Genomic DNA, 23,747 nt, shown 5'->3' on the forward strand with positions numbered 1-23,747 from the left:
CTTGCCGATTGCCCTGTAAGAATAAGAAAATGACGCCAGAGCAGACAAACTGGATATTCTGATCTTTTCCGAAGCTAGTAGTGTGTGTGATTCAATCAACAGTGGTGTGAGGGTTTTATGTGTGTAAAGTGTGTAACTTTGTATTTGAATATTTTTGGGTAACCTTGTTGAAAATGAACGGCAGAGATAGGTCTCAAGAATGGAGTTATGATGAGCTAGATGGGAATTACTGCACCTGGCTGGTTCTCAACATGTAGAATTGGGTAGAAAATATTGCGGAGCTTCAATATTTCAGTGATATTTCTCTCTCTCTCTAAAATGAATAGAAAGAAAGAAGGATCAATGAGCTTGGAAACAAGCACAGTAAATGATGGGTTTTTTCCCAAAATATTAAATGATTAACCAGGCATTGTTGCCCAGAAAGCATTTACTAATCAGAATGGAAATTATAAAGATGCCAATACTTGCAAGTAATGGCCTCTACCTCAGAATAAGTCTTACTTTGTCTTTGTGAAAATATTGTGACTCAACAGCCCCAGACCTTACTGCTGTCGGCCAACAACATCCTGAAGAACATCAAGGAGGTTGACGAGCTGGAATCCGAGGTCATGGACACATACGACATTGACCTCTCTGAGGTGGGTGTCTACACACCGGACAAGAAGAAGGTGCGCAACGGGCACCAGAACGGGGCCGGAGCTGGGGGCAAGGGACAGGGAGGAGGACACACCCCCACCGGTAGTGCAAACACCACACCCCGTAAGCTGATCTTGGCTCCGGGGGACGCCCCCAAGCAGTCCCAGGTGATGGACAGCTGGAAAGTGATTGCATCGACTTCAATGGCTGGTGAGATAAACTTCTTGTACTGGGCAATTTTTTTTTTCTTTAAATACATGTAATAGACCTATAGAAATTTGCCAAGACCATTTGTTTGAGGTATTCAAGCAAAGAAGTTATTTTATTTATTTATTTTTAATTTTATTTGTTATTTATTTAAATGTATTTGTTTGTTGATTTTATTTTTGTTAGCTTTTTGATTTTCTGTATTACAATCCCAGTACCAAGAAGCATTTTTAGGGTTGCAGTTGCCTTTTCTACACACGAATATGTGTTACAATTTCCATTGCTTGTTCCCAAACTGAGTAGTCTTCCATAATACTTACTGTAGTTAAGGAGAATGAATAAGTGTTCCTTCATAATGTACAGTTGATAACTTAGACACCTGCCATCTCTTGCCCTCTTCCCTCAGACAATCGCTATGTTGCCCTCGTTGTTCTGGACAATCAACTCACTACCCTGGTGCTATACGAGAAACCGAAACACAAACACCGTCCTGCCCGCTCCTTCTCCATCGAGAAGGACGCCCTCCATCCTCCGCTGGCGGCCATGAACTACCCTCGCAGCGCCAGTGGGGTCACCGAGCTCAATGGGAAGATAATCGTTGCAGGTGAGACTTTCTCAGCTATCAGTTATCTATGGTCATAAATGCCTCTGTGTGTTCGCTTTTGTCTCATTTGAATCAACCAGAGTTTTCATTGGTACAGTGAGAACTTCCATACAGCAATTATATCTTTGGAGTTTTGCCCTCCCCTCCATCGCATTCTCTCTTTTTGTTGGTAGGCTACGCCGAGTAGGATCAAAGATTGGTTAAAGAAGGATTGCTGTGGAAGTATCCTAGACACTTCAGGCTTGACCCTTAGTTTTTAGCGCACAACCTGTGTTACCCCATTGTATAATCGTGTCAGTCTTGTTTGCAGGCATGGGTGGGATTAGGACTGTCTCTATTGCTGTAAAAAAAAAAAAAAGAAGAAGAAGAATAATAATGAATAAATAGTAATAATGATAGTAATAAGGAAGTAAGTTACTTAAAAAAAAATAAATGTGGATCTTGCCATTCTCTCAGGTGGGTATGACCGCGGCAAGTTCCACTCCAGCACAGAGGCCTTCGACCCCGTGACCAACAAGTGGGAACTGCTGCGCCCTATGTCCACCCCTAGAGGGCGCTTCCAGCTCAGCCAGCTGAACGGATTCCTCTACGTCGCTGGGGGCTCAAATGGCAACTGTGAGCTGAAGTCCTGCGAAAGCTATGACACCTTGAATGACTGGACCTCCACCCCAGAGATGCCCCTACCCAGAACTTGTTATGGTGAGTCATCTTCACATGGTGCAGCAAGAGGTCAAATCTAACTACCTTCAACAGTTCCATTAGAGAGACCTTTGAACAGACATTACGCATAGGTCTATAATGTGACTAGCCACTCAATATTCATGTTGGCCATAATGAACTGGGGTAAAAATCAAACAAATGGAAATGGAAATGGCATTTGTAAATAAGAAAGAATAAGAAAATTATGGAATATTAACCTGTTGAAGACTAGTCCCAAGTATTCTTGGGCAGGTGTGTGTGGGGAGAGTTGTGTCAAAGCAAAAGCAGCTCGTCCCCAACGGGTTAAGTATTTTCCAAAAATGGAAATTGGTCACAATTTCTAATTTCAAAATTAGAACTGATAGCATTGTTATTTCCTCACAAGGCTACCATGGACCTGCATACAAAACTTCTCTAGATTTCCATTTCTGATATGACATAAAACAAAAATAAAGTTGTATTTTTTTTTATTTATTTTTTTTTTTTGCATCCTGTAATTGTCTAGAAGTCAGATAACTAGCACTGACTGAGGAAAACAGAAAAAAGTAATACATTTCTTCCTCGAAACAAACAAACAAAAAACCCACAGAGCTTTGGTTGACTTTAGTGCTGACTTTTGTTTGTGATGATTAGTTGAATAAAGATATTTGCTGGTTTTTGATGGTACAGAAGAGCCCTTCTGCAACCACAAGTTTGTCGATATTCAAGCTGTCTTTCTATTCAGTAAACTGTGCCAGAGTGATAGCATTAGTGAACTGAGGGCAGCCATGCTAGATAGACAGGTCTGACGGTTCAATTATGTTAATTCATGGAACACGAGATGGCGTAGGCTAAAGCCAGTGCATGCCCTCAGATTTTATGAGTAGCAGTAGTTTTGTCAAGTTAGTGAGCATGTGTACCTCATCTTGTGTTTTCAGGTGCTACTGTCCTGAATGGTCAACTCTACATCATTGGCGGTGCCAGTGGGAGCTCCAACCTGAAGAGCTGCCTACGATATGACCCATCCTCATCCACGTGGTCAGACATTGCCCCTCTGACTGAAGGTCAGTTGGACTGTAGGGTTCCAAACCTGTCCAATCTGTGACCCCTGAAGAGGCCGCCACACTCTTCAAGTTCAATGTATATGTAGTGGATAATTTAAGAGAACAGTAAGACATCCAGAAGTGATGATATTTTGAAACTCTCTCTCTCTAAATTTGAAATTCTGATTCTGGGGCAATAAAATCTGTCCCAGTCTTAGGACCAGATAAAATGAAGGAATGATGTCATCACGTCACAAATCTGTAGATGGTTTTCAGAGAGCAGCCAACCAGTTGTGCCCCTCGGTGGTGAAAATGGTGCTCATACAGTGTTAAAGATAATATAAAGTTTTGGTACCTCAAAAGTTTCCCTGAATTTCCTTGTCTTAGTTTGTGTTTCAGGTTAAAGTACCTTTCATATAAGTAACACTGTGAGACTTACTCGCCCCAAAGTGCTCTCATGTCTAGTAATCATGCAATTGACTGCAACCAGCAGCCCCATACGCATAGAGTAATGGGGCTTCGCATTGTAGCATTCAGGATCATGACAGATTTAGTATCGCGGGTAAATTTCAACTTCAAATCCAAAAATTTCTTCAATTTGAAGACTTACCAATTAAGTTGAAGTATTGAAAACAGGCTTCGGGCAACGTTTGGTTCTGCCAATAGTCCCTTTCTGTTCGAATTGATGACTGAATGTGACTCGGTCGAGAGGACCTTGGGAGAGCTACATACACTGAATACTACGGCCAGCGCATGCACATCACATGCGCACAAATTTCAAATCCATGAACGGATAAGATGTTTGTGTGCGCATGCGCTGGCGCATGCGCAAGCACAAAACAAAGTCCTGTGCAATTTTTTGACTCGTAGCGTTCTGTATATGTCTTTTTTGGGCATATTTTATTTATTTGTTGTTGGGTTTTTATTTGCCAACACCATACATAGGTCGAGCTCAAGTTGGAGTTTGTTCCATGAGCGGAAAGATATATGCAGTCGGCGGCTCGGACTCCTGGAACTGCTACAACTCGGTGGAGGTCTACCAACCAGAGGAGAACAAGTGGAGATCCATTGCACCCATGAAGAGCTGCCGCAGGGGTGCAGGAACCTGCACTGTTGATGGTATGGGTGCCTTTGTGACGCCCCTTTTCAAGAGTGGCTCTATTACTTAGGGGAAATTTGTGGGATTGATGCATGAACAGAGATAGGGTCCAGAAATACAGTTGATTGCAGTTAGAACATGACTTTACTCTTTCTACACCCTGGTTCTGTTGCATCTTGGGCAAGAAAAGGATGGACTGAGGTGCTTGTTCTCATTTGAATAGTTACAGATTTGTATATTCTCATTACTTGTCTAGTGTAGGTTGTACAGTGTAGTGCCAAAACTGATGCAAAGTGGTTTGGACTTTAAACTTGTCATTTCGAGTGTAAAGATTCCATTTTTTTCTTCTTTCACTTATGCAAACCTGCTGTTGCCAGTTGGCAAATCTTCTTAGCAATCTTCTCAATCCACTAAATGGCACAAATGACAGCGTATACTGATGCTTTTAAGGGTAGTTTATGAAATGGCCTTAAGCTAATTGTTTTCATATAGCAATGCTATGTGAAACAGTTTCTCTTATGTGTTGTAATGCACCCACCTTAAAGGTGGCATTTGAAGGGGAGGAGGGAATGGCATCTGAGCCTATGAAAAATAGAAAGTGGATTTTTATGGGAATTTACATGGGAGATTCACCTGTGTCTCATGTCTTTGTCATGTTCACTATTTGTCATATCCACAGGTAAGATGTATGCCATTGGTGGCAGTGACGGTCAGATGGTGCTGGACACCGTAGAGTGCTATGACCCCGAGACCGAGGAGTGGGCCCCGGCGGCCAGCATGTCCACGCCCCGCGTCAACGTCGGTGTGGGTGTGGCCGACGGCAAGATCTACGCCATTGGCGGCTTCAGCGGCAAGCGGTTCCTGGACAGCGTGGAGATGTACAACCCGAACAACAACCGCTGGTACCAGGTTGCCAGGCACTTGCGGGTCCCTGCCACGTCCTCTCCGCCCCTTTCGCCCCTCCTGTCCATGAACGGCTCTGAGGATGATGGCGCGTTCCATTCCAACGGCAAGGACATGCCCGCTTCGGTGCCCATCACCAACGGAAAGGACGCCTCTTCGAAACCCCATCCCAACCATACAGATGCCCCGACGCTCCCTGTGGCATAGTTTTGTTTTGTATTTTTTCTTCCTTGCAGGGCAAACGACATATTTTGCAGTGATGTGTAGTGGTCTATGTTGTACAATCATGGACTTTCTTATTGTCTATTATAGAGAATGTAGTCAGTAGGACAATTGCTACAGAAGAGATTTGGTGCTTACAAAGTCAGTCTATACATCATGACACAAAGTAAGGTTGTGGTTTGAGGAAGTATGTGAGTGACAGCGCTTTGCCAGGAGGAATGGACTTTTGTTTGTTGTTTTTTTTTTTAAATGTCAAGTATTAGAGTAGGTGTAGGGTACATTTGCTACGAATTCGATTTCGAGAGAAAGACAAGGTCACATGACTTAATTTATAGGCCTCTAAACAGTAATTGATTTTTCTTCATCATTATAAAGAAGCTTTCTATTCAGCCCAGGTGGCTGTGACTAAAGAGTTCTGCACTCATTATGACACTTAGCTTTCGAAACCTCAGATTTTTGGAACTCCTTTACTTTCAAAGATAATTCATCTGAGATTTTCCACTGTAGTATTTGAATGGGAAATTGAACATAGGGGAAATCAGTATTGTTGCTGTGATGAAAGTGTGGCTGTTCTGTGGGTTTGCGACTCTGTTTCATCGAGGCAAACAAAGACACACCCAGTTACTGTACGAGCTGAAATTTTCGCTGTGGTTTTATTTTCGTGAATTTCGCAAATCGCCTATGAACCGCGAAAATAACAATGTGCGAACGATGAGTACAGCTAGACCTCGCGACCGCGAAATTAACAACACGTGAAAATGTCCTCCTAGTAGCAATTCGCGAAAATATCTGTACGCGAAAATTTCAGCTCGTACAGTAGATTAAACAGTGCATTTTTTTGATAAGCCATCTCCAAATATGTTGTGGCATGATTTTTATTGGGATGCATGTTTCACATTGCATGGGCTCAAAAAAAAGAAAGAAAGAAAGAAAGTTATGAGGAAATCTGCATTTATTACATCACTGATCATGTCACTGGGCATTGTAGATATTGTAAGAAACTCGTTTCGTAGATCAGTTAGCATTGCACGTTGGAGTTAGCCCTTACAATTTGTTTGGTTTTTTTTTTTTCCTTACCGGTTGTCCAGTCTGAAAGCAAGGTGCACACTCCCATTATATGAAGGTGTTTCTTCAGTTTATAAGAAATATATAGTGTGGAGAAGCATTTTGTGTATGAAGAGATAGCATTTTCCTGCTCCTAAATGGCAACCCTGTTTTCAGCAATGATGATACAAGGATATCTGCACTAAAAAGTGAAACCAATCCAACAATCATGCAACTTAACACTACCTCCTCAGCCTCACATTCGTGCAGAGTCACGTGTGTCCAGGGAACTACGAGACAAGATGAAATTCTCGTAAGATTAGACCACACAAATGATTCTGTTAAATTTCTGTAGCTTTGTGTGTATGTGCATATTATTCCATAACAGTTATCAATGTTGTGCTTCACAGGATATTTAGGTTATATTTCTGTGCCTAATATATTTTGAGCTTAATACTTACACATGAGTGTTATAATGTGCACTGGTGTTCATATTTTTATTTCGTAGTCGGCACATAGATTCTGAAGTGTGTCCTATGTAAGAGCTTTTTTATGTTTCTTTCTGACTATCATTACAGAACATTGTTTGCTAGGGTCAAACATGTTGGCTTCACAAAGGGGGGATTAATGTTAGTAATGTCTTTTTGCGTTAGCTTTTTGCTTTCTTTTTTCTTTTTTTTTTTCTTTGTTTCTGCTCACAAATTGGGCTTAAAGGGGATGGCTAGTAACTGATTAGTGGGAATGCCGGGGGATGATTGTTTCAATCCTTGTGGGATTCATTTAAGAGTACATCATATATCTATTGTTGTGTGAAAATTATTTGCTTCAGAATGGTCTCATATTCAAGTAATGTGCAGTTTAATATTTCCAGGTTAGCATGCCTGTACAGTGACAAGGTGATCGTTAACATTAAACTGCACATTACTTGAATATGAGACCACTCTGAATGCAAATAATTTTCACACAACAATAGATATGTAATGTACTCTTAAATGAATCCCACAAGGATTGGAACAATCATCCCCCAGCATTCCCACTGATTCCCACTGATTAGCTACTAGCCATCCCCTTTAAGGCATCATTTGATTTTTTGCATTGCATGATGCTGCTTCGCATTCTGTGTCAAAAGCTTTTGCCATGTTGTTTATTCGCTGTTCTTCATGTTGGGTCTCTTTCTGATTCGCATTTTCTTTTTCTCTTTTCCAATGTGAGGAAGTAAATCGTAGCTAAGCCAGATTTGTGCCATTCAGTGCAATTTGAAATTTGCCATATTCAGAGGACCAACATGGTAACGATCTCTCAAATTCTAGTCAACCTTTCTACAGCCGCAAAGGAGAAACATGCAGAATTCTTACCGTACCTAGTCAAATGGTCGTAAACCTGAATATCTCAGGATTCAATTTGTCGAACAGGTAGATAGGAAGGGACTAATTTTGGCATGTTAATATCTGTACAACCGGTTTAATACATATCCACTTCAGCAGCTCCAAAAACTACATTCCCCTGTTGTATTTTAAACACACATAAATCATGGATGCTAGAGGGAAAACCACTCTATTTCACAATGTAACCTTTTGGGAGGTAATGTGATATGCAGGCTCCCTATCAGGTGTTTTAAGCATAATTGAAAGTCAAGCATAGAGGTGGTAACCTGTCCAGCAGTGCATTAACCCATATCTACTGGTCACGTAATGCAGTCCATAAGCTGCTGTAGGCTATTTCATGCACATTCACTCAATTTTGCTTTCTCAACTCCAAATTAATGTCACAGACACTACTTAGAAGGAAACTATGGAAAACAGTGTACCAATTAAAAGAGAAACTAATGGTCTTTAATATGAAATGTAAATCAGAGTCCTCTATAATGAATTATGTGATGTCACTTAATATGGATATTTACATACAAAATCATGCATTTTTGATTCATGATATCACATACTCAAAAAAAAAAAACCCTTATGAAAAATATGAATGATCTTTATGCAGAAAGAAGATTTTTTTTTTCAATATTCATTTCTTTGAGCTATATGTAACTGTAATGAAGGAACTGTAAGCCCTCTGATGAAGTGGTTGGCGTGCATCTTGGTTGAATGCAAGTATCATGCACTAAAAAATGCAAACCTACAAATTGTTTGAGTGAACTGTAACATTACTCCACTTTGCCATCATTGTACATTTGGAGTGCATATGTTGTAGACATGACTGAGTTATTGTATGTATAAGACTATGATCTATTTTTGTTTGGTTTTATTGTTTCTGTGTTTGTAGTTGTCTTTCATTGTGTGTCTCACTGTACTTTTACCCGTCCACTCGGTGTTTCACTGTCAGTAGAATGACATAGTTTTCATGATTCACCCCTTTTGTCGGTTGCAAATGTTCCTTCTGCACGCTGTCACAGACCGTTGGAAGGTTTAGTTTTGTGCTGCATTGTTTTATAATCTGGAATTAAATCAAATCTGGCATTTTTCAGTGAGGTTTGAAATGTATATGGCATTGTATGTTTACATAAATGTCATAGTAATTCTGGTAGTGCCATAATGTTTTCCCCAAGCACTTTATTTTTGTTTTTGCTTGTTTGATTGTTACTTAATGGGGGGGGGGGGTGATGCAGCTTACACAGGAATACTGTGCCAATTAACAATGGCCTACGACAATGATTTATCAACCTTATTGGAAAATGAGCACAAAGAGAAGCTGACAACATGTATTTTATGCAGATTAAAGAGATGACACGTACGTGCATTTGCAGTAGTGTATCCCCTGAGTGTGCACGGTATTAATGAAGTTGACGTAGCATTTTTCTGCTCTGCTTATTTCATCCTGGTCCATAAGTACCGGTACCTGTTAATCAGGTAATGAATCCAGTATTTGGGTTTGTGTGGGAGATACGGTAAATGTTTGACTGTGAGAGAATGCATGGAATGCATAGCTATGACTTTTTGTTGTTGTTGAGGTTTGTGTTCACTGTGATGAAAGAAGAGAATGTTTTATGATGTTTGTTATACTTGAGACAGAATCTTCCATCATTCACTTGAGATCTGTACAGTTGTCAAATGGTGTTGAAACAACACTAGGTGTGCTTACAAATTTTTGTTCATCTTTTAGAAAATGTATGTTAGAGGGTGTTTTTTGTGTGTTTCTCTTGCTTTTGCAGCTGGTTGTGAAATTAAAAGCCGTCAATGATTGTATGAAATGCAGAAACAAATGCAAGCTATTGATATGACAGAGGGAAATTTGTATTTTTCCTGTTGTTTTTTTCTCCATGGAGTATTACTTGATGTCTGATGTCAAAGAAATGAGACAATAAGTCTGAAATCCATAAATTAGATATATTGCTCTGGAGCAGTCAATATCATTGTGAGAAATTTTATTTTGATATTGGAGAGAATCTACACATCTTGACTTCGATTTTGTCTCCAAGTTACCACAGTTTGGGAGATGAAAGAAAGCACGAATGTGTGACTATTTTTGTATAAATTTTGTGCACTCTGAAAATTGCCGAATATTGATAGTTTGTGCCATGTTATGTATATTTTTGTCTTTGCATGTCCTAGTCAGGAAAATGATGTGTGAGATTTTGTTTAATCTTAGTTTACATATCAAATGGCTCGCAATAGCAAGGCGAGTGTGCTGTGGATATGCTTAATCATGCATTCTGACAAATCTCCAGGTCATTGGTATTTGAAAGTTCTAGTATTAATCATGTGAACATGTGTCTAGCATGTGTCAAATCATGTGTGTTGTTGTACTGAGCATCTTGGGGAAAAAGAAAGCAGGCCCATAAAGACTGTCATTACATCAGTTTCACAAATACATGTATGTGTGCGTGTGTGTGTGTTTGCATGTGTGTGTATGAATGCATTTATGCAAATTAGAGAGTTGTGGCCGATATTTAACACTCTCTATAAACCTGTATTTCTTGAGAGAGAATGGGACCTATTATGAAGGAGGGGGGTGTTTGATCACTAATAAAAACTATGCGTGTATGTTTGTAACTGTCACTGATTTAGCAAAATTTTATGGTACTTCAGTCACTGGTTTGAATGTCATCTGTGCACAAAGAAAACACCACAGTGTGGATTTACTGAACAGGCCTGGAAGCTTAGGGCTGGAAAATGCATTTGTGACATTAGCATGACATCATTAATCATAATATGTGTACTGTTTGTTATTTCCTCGATGTAGATGACCGATCTGCAAAAAGAAAGAAAAAAGAAAAAAAAAGTACTGAGTAAGAAGGTGTAAAACAGAAGAAACAAATGCATATTTTGTATTAGAAGTTGTGTGGCAGGGAAAATATTAACAATATGTGTGCATTCCTCTTTATACCAACACTTTATTCCTCATTGAGCAAAGTGTCTGACAGTCATTGTGCATTGTTTGCTGAACATTCATTGTTGGAATTATCAAATTGCTGTCGTAGATTTCATCTTCACTATTTTGTCCAGGCATTACATCAGATTAATGCTTGCCATGAATTGGCGCATTCTGCTGACAGGTGTGGTGAGGACTAATATCAGCCAAAGTCTGATGAAAATTTTTGTACACGCTTGACAACATTCATGTTTCAGCAGATGCCATAATATCACGAAACGAAAATGAAATGAACAGAAAATTTAAAGAATCAAGTAGAAATGCCTTGTGTGGTATTCCAAATTTTCTCCATCCTTGCATGTAATTTTGGTATCTTATGATGAGACTGTTTACTGATCATGTGTGCAAGAAGGTAACAATGCAGTCAACATTTTGTGGTGAAATTATTCTTTTTTTCAATGCAAAGAGGGTTGAAGTTATTCCAGTGTTGTAACCCTAAATGGAAGGGAATGTAGTATGTTGAAATAAGCTCTTTGTTTCCTTATTTTCTTCTCTTTTTTTTATTTCCTCTTTCGCTTTCTTTCAATGCAACATTTGTCTGAAGCCTTGTCTTTGAAGCAGATTCTTTCTTTCTGTGATAATTAATTCTGGTGAGTTTTGTAAATAAATACATATTATATATATATTTGTGTGTGTGCTTGCAATGCATTGCCTGCTGGGTAAATTATCAAGTAGGTCTAAGATTCAGTGGCATACTTGTAATCTCAGTTCACTTTGGTTTGTTTTGGGTTGTTGCTGTTTAAAAAAATAAAAAATAAAAAAATCGGAAACAGCAAAGGAAAGAATATTAGATGTGGTGAATTCTGAGAAGACACATAATGCCAGTTGAGAAACTAGGAATTTATCATTATTAAGCAGCATTGTTGAATGTGGATTCAATAAAAACATTGAAAATTGCAATCTTGTGTGGTTTTGTTGTGTTTACAAGCCATTGCATGCATGTGTGAGGCATGATGTGTGTGTGATAAGTAAGTTTTCTCTGTTGGTTATATCAAAATCTTTTGTAGAATTCAGTTTTCTTGGTGTTGTTTAGTGTGATAATCAAATGTGGTGATACTGTACAATGTACTGAAGACATAATGTACATTGACACATGCGTACCCATTGCAGAGAACATTCTTAGTTGTTTTACGAGGGCTTGTTTTCCAAGAAATGGGCAATCATCTGCGAATCAAAATGACGAAGATAGTGATGATGACGATGATGATGGTGGTGGTGGTGATGGTGATGATGATGATATGATAATGACAATAAAAAGTGATAAGAATGATAAGAACAATTAAAGCAACAAAAATAATGACAATATAACACACAAAGACAATATTGACTGATTGATTCACCAAGTTGTACAAGGTGGATTACTTGAGTAGTACTTGCAGTGTGGCAAGCAGTTTTGAATGAGAGTAATAAAGGTTGCTGTTTGTTATTCCGAAGGTTCAATATTCCGTAGGTTCGTTAATCCGAACATTTGTGGCATTATTCCGAAGGTTCGTTATTCCGAAGATTTGTTCATCCGAAAATGAAATTCGGAAAAATGAACCTTTGGAATAAGGAATCTTCGGACTGAAGAGACTTCGGAATAACGAACCTTCGGAATAACGAGCTGTAACCATAATAAAGACAATGCCATAATGCACTCATTGGACTCTGCTAATAAACTTGGAATCAGAGAAGCCAGTGAAATTAATATGATGAGACTTATATGCTTGTAGGGTATCCATGCTCTTTATGATGAGAGTCCGCTGTACAGAAAACTTCAGTTACATGTACAGTGTACCGTATTTCTTGAGAGAAGTTTAGGTCTGATTTATGATATCTTTATTTGTTAAAGCCAATTTCACATCCAACTGGATTTAAATTTGTGCTTATAATAATGGTGTTTTTGTCACTTGACTGGTGTTGCATGAAAATTGAGTGGGTTAAACATATATAAGTCACCGAAGAAAGCATTTTCTAGTTCTACATACAGTGAGAATTTAATGTTTTTTGTCTACCCAGAATGATGTCACATCTATCAAGAGAAAAGATACCGGTAATTATGTTGATCCGATTGCTTCCTTCCATACAAAGCCAATGAATTATACCAGTTACCGTACTTTACTTAGTAAGATGTGAGATGATCACAGTGAAAAAAAAAGTAAGTGCAGTTTTGCCCTTCATTTCTTTTGAGCTCACATATGAGCCAAAGATGAAGTTATATTTTCCTCGTCATCTTTTCACATTTTCAGCTTCTCCTCAAAAAACCTGTGACAGATATCCATCAATTTTGGCAGGTATACGTGCAGGGCCTACAGCAATAGGATCTCAATTTGTTTCAATGGGTGCCATGCCCCTCTGCCCCCCCCCCCCCCCCCCAAAAAAAAAAACCAACCAAACAAACAAACAAACAAACAAACAAACAAACAAACAAAAAACAAAAAACAAACAAATAATGATAATAAAAGAAAAATCAAATCCAACTCCCAAAGCTAGAGTTCTAAAATTAGAAAAATTCTCTCTGTAGCCCTCATCATTCAAGACATTCCCCCGAGATAGAGCCTTACAGCTCGCCATGCTTCACGCTCGTTTTGGATTCTACTACTGGTTTACCAGTAACCTATCAAAGATCCAAGGAATTTCGAATCAAAATGCGAGATCTATCTATCTATGCGATGCGCATTGATGAAAGGCTGTTAACAATATGGCGGCAGCTTTGGAGAATGCGAATCTGCTCAACAGAGCGCTTATGACGACCCAGAAGTTGCGCATTGGTGTGACAAAAACCTTCAATCACCTCAAAGATGGAATCAAAGTGTCCAAAGAGGAAGGTGGTGCCTACAAAGCGTTTCTATCCCAGCTGCAGGAAGATCTCTTCATCATTCACGAAAGCTTTGTGTAAGTTTGGTCCTCGGGCTAACTACACGCAGCCGCGACAAAACGCGGCTACACCTCTATTCCTTCGCAGACGTTGTCATTTTTCAGTGTGGTTGTGCGACTCCTTCATGAATATCTTTATTAATCGTGGAAAACTAAAATACAAGGAATTATCGTAATCTATGATAATCATTCAATAATCAATATGCGATTTTTTGTTTAATTACGTCAAAAACTCACCGAAATCTGTGGCTGAAATCAGGTCTGTAAACGTCCTTATTGCTTCACTCCTCATCTGCGTGTTATTATGAATGGCATTCACTCTCGTATGCTACAACGTACAACGTAGGTAGTCGGAGAGGCGCCCTCTAGCTCTCCGACTACCTACGACCTACGTTGTACGTTGTAGTATACGAGAGTGAATGCCATTCAAATAACACGCAGATGAGGAGTGAAGCAATAAGGACGTTTACAGACCTGATTTCAGCCACAGATTTCGGTGAGTTTTTGACGTAATTAAAGAAAAAGTCGCATACCGATTATTGAATGATTATCATAGATTACGATAATTCCTTGTATTTTAGTTTTCCACGATTAATAAAGATATTCATGGAGGAGTCGCACAACCACACTGAAAAATGACAACGTCTGCGAAGGAATAGAGGTGTAGCCGCGTTTTGTCGCGGCTACGTGTAGTTAGTCCTCGGGCTAGTGTTCCGTTTCCAGACATATCGTAGAAATAAGTATATGGGACTGTTAGGTCCTACTAGTGTTAGTATTACGATAGTCGTTGTTTGTGTTGACCTTAACGCCACGCCATTTACTCGATGATGACCAGCGGCAGTAACATTACAATGCAATGTTTATTGTTAGAGAAGTCTATTAAAGTTTTACAGCCATATTGGCACCTTTGCTTTGTTATTTGATTCTGGGATATGAGTATTCGGAAACCAGAATTCGGAATTCTTCATTTTTTAATCTTCAACTTCAGTTAAAAGGGCTGGAATCCCTAGATCATACTAGATAGATGACAGCTTTTCACGAAGATTGTTGAGTAGGTCCTTATGCTTCCACAGTTCGGGACCCATCTTCCAAGAACCTAATCCACCAAGTGGAAATGGTCCAGAGAAGAGCTGCGCGATTCACTTTAAATCGCTACCATAATAACACCTCAAGTGTCACCAAAATGCTACAAGAACTTGATTGGACCACTCTGGAACAACGCAGCTCACGGGCAGAAAAAATGACAGGCTACAATGTAATTGTGATGTACAAAATACACAATATGAATCTTACTCCTCTTTCAGCACAGGACTATATTATTAAACAGGCTAATCAGTTGACGAGAGCCTCGCAACCACACTCCTATCAGGTACCATACTCGAGAACTGAATCGCATCGCCATTCGTTCTTTCCAAGAACTAAGGAACTGGAATTCCCTGTCGTCAGAAATTGTTTCAGCGCCATCTGTGGGATCATTTCGAAACCGTCTAACGGTTGATCACAGTGGCTAGTTATTTTCGTCAAATTTTATATGTGCTTGTAAATATCTGTAAATAAGTTGTATTATAATGTAAATAGCACAGTCTGCAAGAATCTTCAGTCTATTGAAGGAGGCAGACTTAATCAGAAGAAGAAAAAGAAGATGACATTAGCATTGTCACTGAGTAAATTTTAAACTTAAATTTAGTAAAAAAATAGCAGCACAGTGCAGCTCAACTTTCACTTTCCTCAGTTTCTTTCTTTCTCCTCTCCAATCCCTCCCTCCCCCTCTCTCACTGACACTGCACTGTATCACTGACCCTTCCTCTGGACCCTCTCCACATGTTTTGCTTTCTTAGCAGTAAACTTCGCTGTTATAAAATGGGCTTTAGAATCTCTGCATTCCTCTAATACTCTGTCTGGTCAATTATCATGTGTTGATTTTACTGTCACACTCACAGGCCCGAATTCACGAAGGTGGTTTAAACTTAAACCATGGTACAAATTTAGACCATGGTCTAAAATAAGCGTTAAATAGGCGTACAAATACATGCGCGCATCAATGCACGTTTTTTTACTGGATGCCTGTTAGCGTACGCAATCTGTCAATCATATCTACGCAGAAGAAATATACATAAACCATGGTTTAAATTTAGACCACCTTCGTGAATTCGGGCCTGTCAGAGTCACACTGATCCAAAACCCCAGGGTGCTTTTTAACACAGTTGGTGGGGCTGGTCGCAGTTAACTGATCCACACTGAGCAATGCGTCCGTGCGGTGAAATCTGAAAGCATGGATGGCTCAAGCCTTGACCTTATTTCTATTATTCTATTTGTAGGTGTACCGGACGCATGGTAGGGAAAAAAAGGCAAAGGTTGACCGAAAGATCGGTCTGTATTCTATCTGATTGTTGAGGATATGTTCCACGGAGACTGTATCTGGCTTCACGGATCCCCTCCGAGAAGAGCGATAATGTAAAAAAATAAATAAAATAAAAGTTTCACAGGATCCCCAGGATTTTGGACAGATGGATCTTTGTGTCAAGGAAAAAGGATGAATTTCATGAATTTACAGGCCCATTTTATAGAATTGATGATAGATACCGTACACAGGCCTATTTCGTGGATCAGTGAGAATTGGATATTCTCACTGTTGTGGGTTTAAACAGTTTCAAACTTAAACTCCTGCATCACAACACTTCTGTGCAATTTTCACTGATCCCCTCTATCCTGTGCATCATTTGTATATTTTCTATGATATGTTGACAAACCCTCTATAATAATTGTTTATGAGCCTCTGCTTGCCAGAGTATCTAGCCGTGATATTATGACAGATCCTTTGTGATATTAGACAAAAGCCAGACGGCATTAATATTCCCTTACAAATTCTTTCTTGTGGCTTGTCAACGGACACCGCCTGACCACTTGACTTCTGAGACTGCCGCTGTAACGTGTTGCCTGTTTTGATTGACATCACATCACATCACGTCACATCACATCTGATATGGAAGTGGAGAGGACTGGTTCTGTGAAGTAGTCTGGTCTCAACATAACAGAATTAACTTTAACTTCATTGCTTTACGTGCGTTGAGGAGCAGAGGCTTTGAATTTGTCCGCGCTCCAATGTCTGTCCAATAAATTTTTGAAGCACCCTTTGTTTTATACTGTCTAATTCTGTATCTATAATCTTAGGCTAAATATGGACTGCTCATTGTGCTACTACTCGCTAAACGACTTGCTCAAGTGAAACATCATTTGACACCTTTGATTAAAACACTAACACAATGTTGTATTACATGTGCATGCATTTTCTGTAACAATCGACTAATTACTTCAAGATGGCATCAACCAGCTGTGATGAACAAAATATGTGCAAGTTCTAATACTACAGACCTATTTGGTTTTGAAGTACTCTCGCTTGGAAAAAAGAAGAAAAGATGATTAAATGGGTTATGCAATGAGTTACAGTAGGTGCATTGGTATGTCATAAATTAAATACTCTTACAGGCATTCTGAAGCCTCCTTCTCTGAAAAGATTGTGCTTGAGTATTCTTAGCACTGTTTCACTTTTTTTTTTCCACAGGGAGCTGGAGAGATTGACAATGACTGTGAGAAGGCAGAAGGAGGTGGAAGCCATCGGTAACACAGGAGCCCTTAGCATGGATCCAGTCACAGACAAGACACCTCTCTACCCTAAAGCTCTGGAGACATACAAATGGGCTACAAGGGTAGGGCTACTCTTTCGCAGTTCTTGATGCAATTCTACAGCTCCACACAATTGATAGCATGATATTCTACGAAATTACATCGCCTAATTGCTTCCTGCCGAAACTGATTCTCATGTGATGCAAGAGTGATGTACAGTACTTACAGAAATGTGACGGCAAATTGTATGCACACTGATGTGAAAATGCATTGCATGGAAAAAGAAAAATCATAAGTACAGAAGGATGTCAACTGAAACAATGACTCTCATTGAATGACTTTCTTCCATTAGAATTGTCTCACAGCCTAACTGCCATATTGATCATCAAGACCTTTTTTGTTTCCTCTTTGATAATAACTGATTGGAATGAAAGTTGATATTGTAATCACTTAATAAGATGAAACAAAATTACAGCATGATCTGCACTACAAATTGGTTTATTCATATACTAGTGTATATGTAATATGAAATTTTTCATGATATAATGAATGTATTTAATATGAATATGAGATTGGTACACATTTCATTGCAGTCGTGGTTTCAACACAGTAGTACAAAGAATTATATAATTTTTCCGCAGCTGAAGGAGCACTCAGCCCATGTGCAGAGCATCCTATCCAATAACTCCACCAAGCGTTCCTACGGTAGTGGGGGTACCTCAGCCAAGAGGAGAAAGCTTCCTCTCACCCATCTGAATGTATCACCACAGTGAGTAAAAAGAAATGAAATTTAGTTCTCCTTCCTACCTGTCAATACACCTGATTGGTAATGGTATGGGTTTATCTTTATAGCATGAATCTAGTCCTGAGCTAGCACAAATAGAAGGTGTATTATGTTAATTCTTTCTTGGATCTGAGATGAATGAGGTCTGAAAAGAACATACTCAAGTGATTATTATGTTCTGTTCTTTGTTACGATCATTCTATGAATTTTATATTGCGTATTTCATCTTTGCATACTATTTCAAGGTACTGTTGTATGATGTAATAATATAAAGTAGTATGTAATTATTCAGTGATGAATTACTTGGCTCAAATAGTACATTGTACATGTGATTTGTTTGTTTGTTTGTATGTTTTTCTTATGCTTTTTGTCATTTTTTGTTTGTCTGCTGTACCTTTCAAATTTCAGAGTGGTTGACAACCTGATAATGAACTTAAGCCGTCAGCATAAAATCACCAAGATACAGATGAATCCAACAGTTCTCAAGGTACTGTACCTTTCTAATCTGTGCATAACTTTCAGTTATGATCAATTTTATGAAATCGTATTAGGGAGCCACAGTTTTAGCGTATACTGTATGCAATGTTCCTTCTTAATATTGTATGCAGCTCAAAATGAATGTCATTTTCTATATTATTGTAATCTGACAGCATTCCTTTCATTGACACATTGAGAACATTCTTACCTTGCTTTCTCACAAATTTATCGGTATTGTTATTTTATTACTCTTTTCCATTGCTTTCATTTACCAACTTTGTTGCTTAAATTGAAAAACAAATTTGATAAATCTCCTTTCATTATACATGCAGTGGCGAATAAGTGCAGGTGAACTTGTTAATACATTTGCGTTCATAGATTACTGTATATACTGCCAGTATTGAAAGTTGTTATATCCGTAATCAAAGCTTATCAAGGTATTATTCCATGTTTCTTCATTCTCCTATTCTTAGCATAAATCCATATCTGGTCACTAATTCTTTGTCTCTGTAGGTTTCAGTCAGTAGAACCCTCCAAGCCATAGTAGTTCTCAGAAGCCTGCTCATCGAGAGAGTCCTAGTCCGTGCTCACCATGAGAATATTCTTAATGATGATGGAACGGTAAGGAAATCACCAAGCTCTCTGTCTGTATATTGTTTCCTCACGTTGTTATTACATTCTAAGACATTGTTAGTATAGAATTAAGCAAATGGGGTCATGGGTTTGTCATGGTCATGTGCTAAATCGTGAAAGGCTTATGTGCTTCCAATATCTTCAACTCAATAGACTTGAATTTTGGTATCTTAAAATTGTTGGCATGTAATCTTGTAGGTAGGTAAGATAGAAAGACCTATGCTGGGAATAATTTCCCTGGTATCTCATCACAATTTGCTATGCATGTTTTATATCACTGCTACATGAACTATCATTTGTGTAGCAGTTTTCTTCCATAGAAGTGTACAGTACAGGATACCATTAAAAAAAGTACTCATTTGCTGAAATTCAACTTCGAGTTGGAAAATTTTCCCTGATATGTTTTGTGTTGATATGTCATGCAATGCATCTATAGCATGAAGAAACTAAAATATAGCCATATAGCCATATAGCCACATGAAGTACCGGTAATGAAAGTAGTGAGCACTGTTGTCCAGTCTTGTCAGTGTTTATTTCCTGCTCTCATATATTCAGTCACTGTTCTACATAAGGACAAGGTGCTCTATGTGCATGACATTAAGGATTGGTGGTTGCATACATTTAATCAAATGTATACACTCTCCTCTTTCACTCTCATATTTCTGTCATCATGCAGTCTGAATAGATATAGGATCTAATTATTCATAAACATGATGTCTCATTGTGAATGGCACTAACATGTGATTCCATTTGGATGTACTTGTTTCTGTTGCTTTTTATTTCTTGCAGGTGGATCTATGGACCCCGTCAAAGTATGAGGTTTTTCGAAAGGTAAGAAATGGTGGTTACTTGCTCATGCAAGACTTAAACACCAAATGTTCAAAAACATCTGATGAGGCAATGTTTCAAAAAATTTTTGTTAATTTCTTTTAGTAAATGAGATAGATTTCTTTCTCTTCCTGCTATTGATATATGATCGTTAATGAAATATCTTTTTATGGCTTTGTCTGTCATTTTAACTGATAGTGAGTGTTAGAACATATCATCACAACAGAATTAACTGCTTCAAAAGCTTTCTAAACATTTTGGGTTTGTGATTTTAGCAGTGAGAATCATGTGCTTGAACCCCAATTTAATGCAAAATTGTATTTTATCAAAAAGTTGATGCCAATTTAAAGTTGCTGGCACACTAATCTATTAATGGAACAAAAAAAAATGTATATGTATTTGCCAAGTTATTCCTACCAATGGGGCCTAGTAATGATTGATTGATTGATTACTTTATTGTCCACTCTGGAAATTCTTTGTACATTGGATATCACAACAAGCAAACATTAAATACACCACAGACATGTCACAGAATGCGATTGAAACTAACACATATTAACATACAATAACATATACACCATAACTGTGAAGATGAAGATAATACTTATGATTACCATAATTATGTTCATGACCATGCAACCTGTATGTATGCTGCATACTCCTAACCTCTGTGCCATTCGTACCATCATGACTGTTGCTTTTCAGATCACAGAACATGCCACAGCAGCAATGCTCCGGTACTACCTCCCTACACTCCAAGAGCTCTCCTTCCGATCTTTTATGGTAAGATAAAGATTTGTTTGTACATGTAAGTGACCACATTACATAAATGATACTATTCAACAGATCAGAGACCTGTAAGGAGCAGTAACTTTCAAATGTAAGTTATCATCACCGCCAGGGCCACATTTTCAAAAGTGGGAGGGGGGCCCACTTCCGGGTTTCATGAGCAAACAAGCAAAAAAAAAAAAAAAAAGGTCTTCAGCTCAGCTTTCTCATTCCACTTCCGGGTTCCTTCAGCTGACAAGCATAAAAAAAGAAAGAAAAAAGTCTTCACCTCAAACACAAAGGCCTAATGTGCTCACACTTCAAGGTTTCTATCTGTTTCTTTCTAGTGCCACTTAACGCACTTCCGGGATAGTGGGAGAGTCTGGTTCCGCCGGCCATGATCATCATTGTGGAACTTTTAGTTTTTATGTGTCCATTCATAGAGAAGGAAACACTCATACCAGTACATGATTCAAACTATCCATAGATATATCATATGACAGTTTTGAACAACAACAACAACAACAACAACAACAACAAGTCAACAATTGAGTGCTGTTGCTTTGTTTTTTATTTGTATGAAAAGATAGTGTGGATTGGACATCATGGAATGCATATTTACTGTGTTGTTTTCTCTATCCTTGTTTTATTGGTATATTATTAATTACTCATGTAATTATTGTGTCTCATCCATTGCTTTTCCCCTATGTTATATTTGCTTGTACGATCTCAACAGCACTGGCTGAGCAGCTACTCCAAGCTTTTCTTCACTCCTTGCCGACTGTGTGGTAAATACCTCAAAGACAACCTGCCACCAACCTGGCGGTGCTTTCGGACGCTCGAAACCTATCATGAATGTTGTCGGCCCTAAGTGTCATCACACTGAAATGTGCATGTCAAGTCTTGATGTAGTTGTGGTAGTTGATATTTATTCTAAAGAAAAACAAAGACCCATGTTTTAGTGATTCATTCCACAACTTTCTTCGATCAAATTTACAAGCAAAACTACAATGAAATCATAGAGAGTTGCTGTAAACCTTGCAGTGGTATACAGATAACTGCCAGAAAGTGAGAGATCATTTCAGGCAAGGATGCTTATATTTCATGGACAAGGAATGATTTGCTTTTATCCAAAAGTTGGTGCTTAACTCATGCACTGTGATGTCTCCGTTCACATGGAAAAACAAGTTTCCACGGCCATGAGTGTTTACGCATCCTATCTATAACCGGTTTGTCAAGTCTTGTTTGAGTCTGCTTATTATTTATTTATTCATGGAATACCCTTTCCCTCATCAGGAGAAATTAGTTTGCAGAACCCACGGCTGAGGAGGTACTCTCCAACATCAAAGTGACTGCTGTGAATTTCCCATTACAATATCTTTATCATGTTTGGTATGTGTAAAGAATGCATTCTAAATGTTGGTAATGAAAAAGGAGAAAATTTTGGAATATGCATCTTTCGATGTGGAATCATTGGTATCACTAAATCTGTCATGTTGGTGTTTTTGTTTTGTTTTGTTTACTTTTTTTATTAAAGCGACTGTATTACTGGCCCATTACTGTATGAGAGGTTTTTCAGAAATCTCTTGCACAAGCCACTCATGAAGGTGCTGAAAATACAAAGACAGCTGTTGAGAGAAGGGTGCTGTGACATATCCTGTAAATGAGGTTGGAATAAGAGTGGAGAGGTTCTTGACACCCATTCTAATGAGACATTTTATGTTGTAAAATCGTCCCACTTTTCACAAAGTGACGGAAAGCCGCACGGAAACCGTGCGGCTTCCGTCACTTCGTGAAAAGTGAGGCGAAATGTCTTGTGCACATAGCTGCCATCGACCCTCTATGTAGCCAGGCACTGAGCTTAACTTGCCCAGCTTTTTCACTAGCATTCAGTAATCCATCAAAGCTTAACCTCTGTGTAGATTAGCAATCTCATTCAGGTGTAGCAATGTGCCACAGTGCAAATGGAAGACCTTGGTGACTCTAGGGATTAGGGGATTAAGTTAATCTCTATTCCTTGACAATTAGTTTCCAGACAATTGTGCCTGTGCAAAGAAAGTGCTTCGTTGTGCCAACCTATCAGTGAAGAGAACATGTGAGGGTGAGAGATGACGAGTTGACACAAAGTTTAGCTGAACTTCAGTCAGCTTGTTACCTCAGCTTCTGTTCTAGCACGCTGAGCAGGTGTGCTTGTTGTTATCTGACTGCGGCCTGCCTCAGACGGTGATTGATACATTTCTTATTTAAGACTCTCTCTGTGGTTACACTCTCAGATTAAGATTAATGGTATAATGGTCACATGACAAGTGCCTGGCAATTAATCATGCTGGCTGTGTATTTCCAGGGTGTATAAAAGCAGCAGTTTTTAATGACAAGATTGTCAAACATGTCTCTTCCAACACAGAAATGTTGACATTTTTCTGCAACAGTGTTTGAAATGACAATGGCAAGTGTGTTTAAAACTCCTACACTTTGAATGTTATGATGGGTGACTTATGGACATTTTAAGGACTTCAAGTCATGTACCTACCTTGACCATGCAGATTTTTTTGTTATGTTTTGTATGTTTTGTTGTTTCAGTCATTGTGCAAATGATATTTCATCCATGCAGATATGTCAGTCATTGTTATGTCTCACCTGTTAAAGATGTTTTGTAAATACATGTACCTGTATAAATAAATAAAGAATGTAACATGCTCGTTATTTAGAAATGAAAGCTCTACTTTGTTTTGAGAAGTCATCGTTGGTTCATTTCCAAAACAAAAAACAAACAAAAAAACTACACATATATTTATTTCTTTTTATTCCTTTTTTATTTTCTGGTCCAAGACATATAGTTACGCGTGAGATTTGAGAATGTGCATTGTGGAATCTCAGGTGAGCGAGTGCAGTTTTGCCATTTGTAGGTGCTGTAGAGTTTGGTGGTATGGTAAGTTTTGCAGCATTGTGGTTTGAATGTGGCTCCAT

The 23,747-nt window shown here is 38.6% G+C and overlaps 2 protein-coding genes across 2 annotated transcripts in view; both read left to right on the forward strand.

Moving 5' to 3' along the window:
- Positions 1–6,312, forward strand: part of LOC140240380 (influenza virus NS1A-binding protein homolog) — a 60,810-nt gene extending 54,498 nt beyond the window's left edge. The window contains exons 7-12 of the mRNA XM_072320151.1: positions 534–846; positions 1,250–1,447; positions 1,904–2,146; positions 3,064–3,189; positions 4,114–4,287; positions 4,947–6,312. Of these exons, the coding sequence (XP_072176252.1) occupies positions 534–846; positions 1,250–1,447; positions 1,904–2,146; positions 3,064–3,189; positions 4,114–4,287; positions 4,947–5,377 (1,485 nt within the window). The 3' untranslated portion in view covers positions 5,378–6,312. The remainder of the gene's footprint in view (positions 1–533; positions 847–1,249; positions 1,448–1,903; positions 2,147–3,063; positions 3,190–4,113; positions 4,288–4,946) is intronic.
- Positions 6,313–13,477: 7,165 nt separating this feature from the next.
- Positions 13,478–23,476, forward strand: LOC140240446 (mediator of RNA polymerase II transcription subunit 27-like). Its single transcript, XM_072320217.1, has 8 exons — positions 13,478–13,684; positions 17,229–17,373; positions 17,932–18,059; positions 18,483–18,561; positions 19,065–19,172; positions 19,974–20,015; positions 20,718–20,795; positions 21,517–23,476. Exons 1-8 carry the CDS (start codon positions 13,491–13,493, stop codon positions 21,649–21,651), a joined length of 909 nt encoding a protein of 302 aa, XP_072176318.1. The 5' UTR covers positions 13,478–13,490; the 3' UTR covers positions 21,652–23,476.
- Positions 23,477–23,747: the final 271 nt, after the last annotated feature.

Source organism: Diadema setosum, chromosome 17 (genome assembly GCF_964275005.1).
Source record: "Diadema setosum chromosome 17, eeDiaSeto1, whole genome shotgun sequence".
Lineage (NCBI taxonomy): Eukaryota > Metazoa > Echinodermata > Echinoidea > Diadematoida > Diadematidae > Diadema > Diadema setosum.

Coding starts and splice junctions, on each gene's coding strand:
- LOC140240446 (XM_072320217.1), top strand. CDS start 13,491: ATGGCGGCAGCTTTGGAGAATGCGAATCTGCTCAACAGAGCGCTTATG. Junction 19,173..19,973: donor TTCTTAATGATGATGGAACG/GTAAGGAAATCA, acceptor TATTTCTTGCAG/GTGGATCTATGGACCCCGTC. Junction 20,016..20,717: donor AGTATGAGGTTTTTCGAAAG/GTAAGAAATGGT, acceptor GTTGCTTTTCAG/ATCACAGAACATGCCACAGC.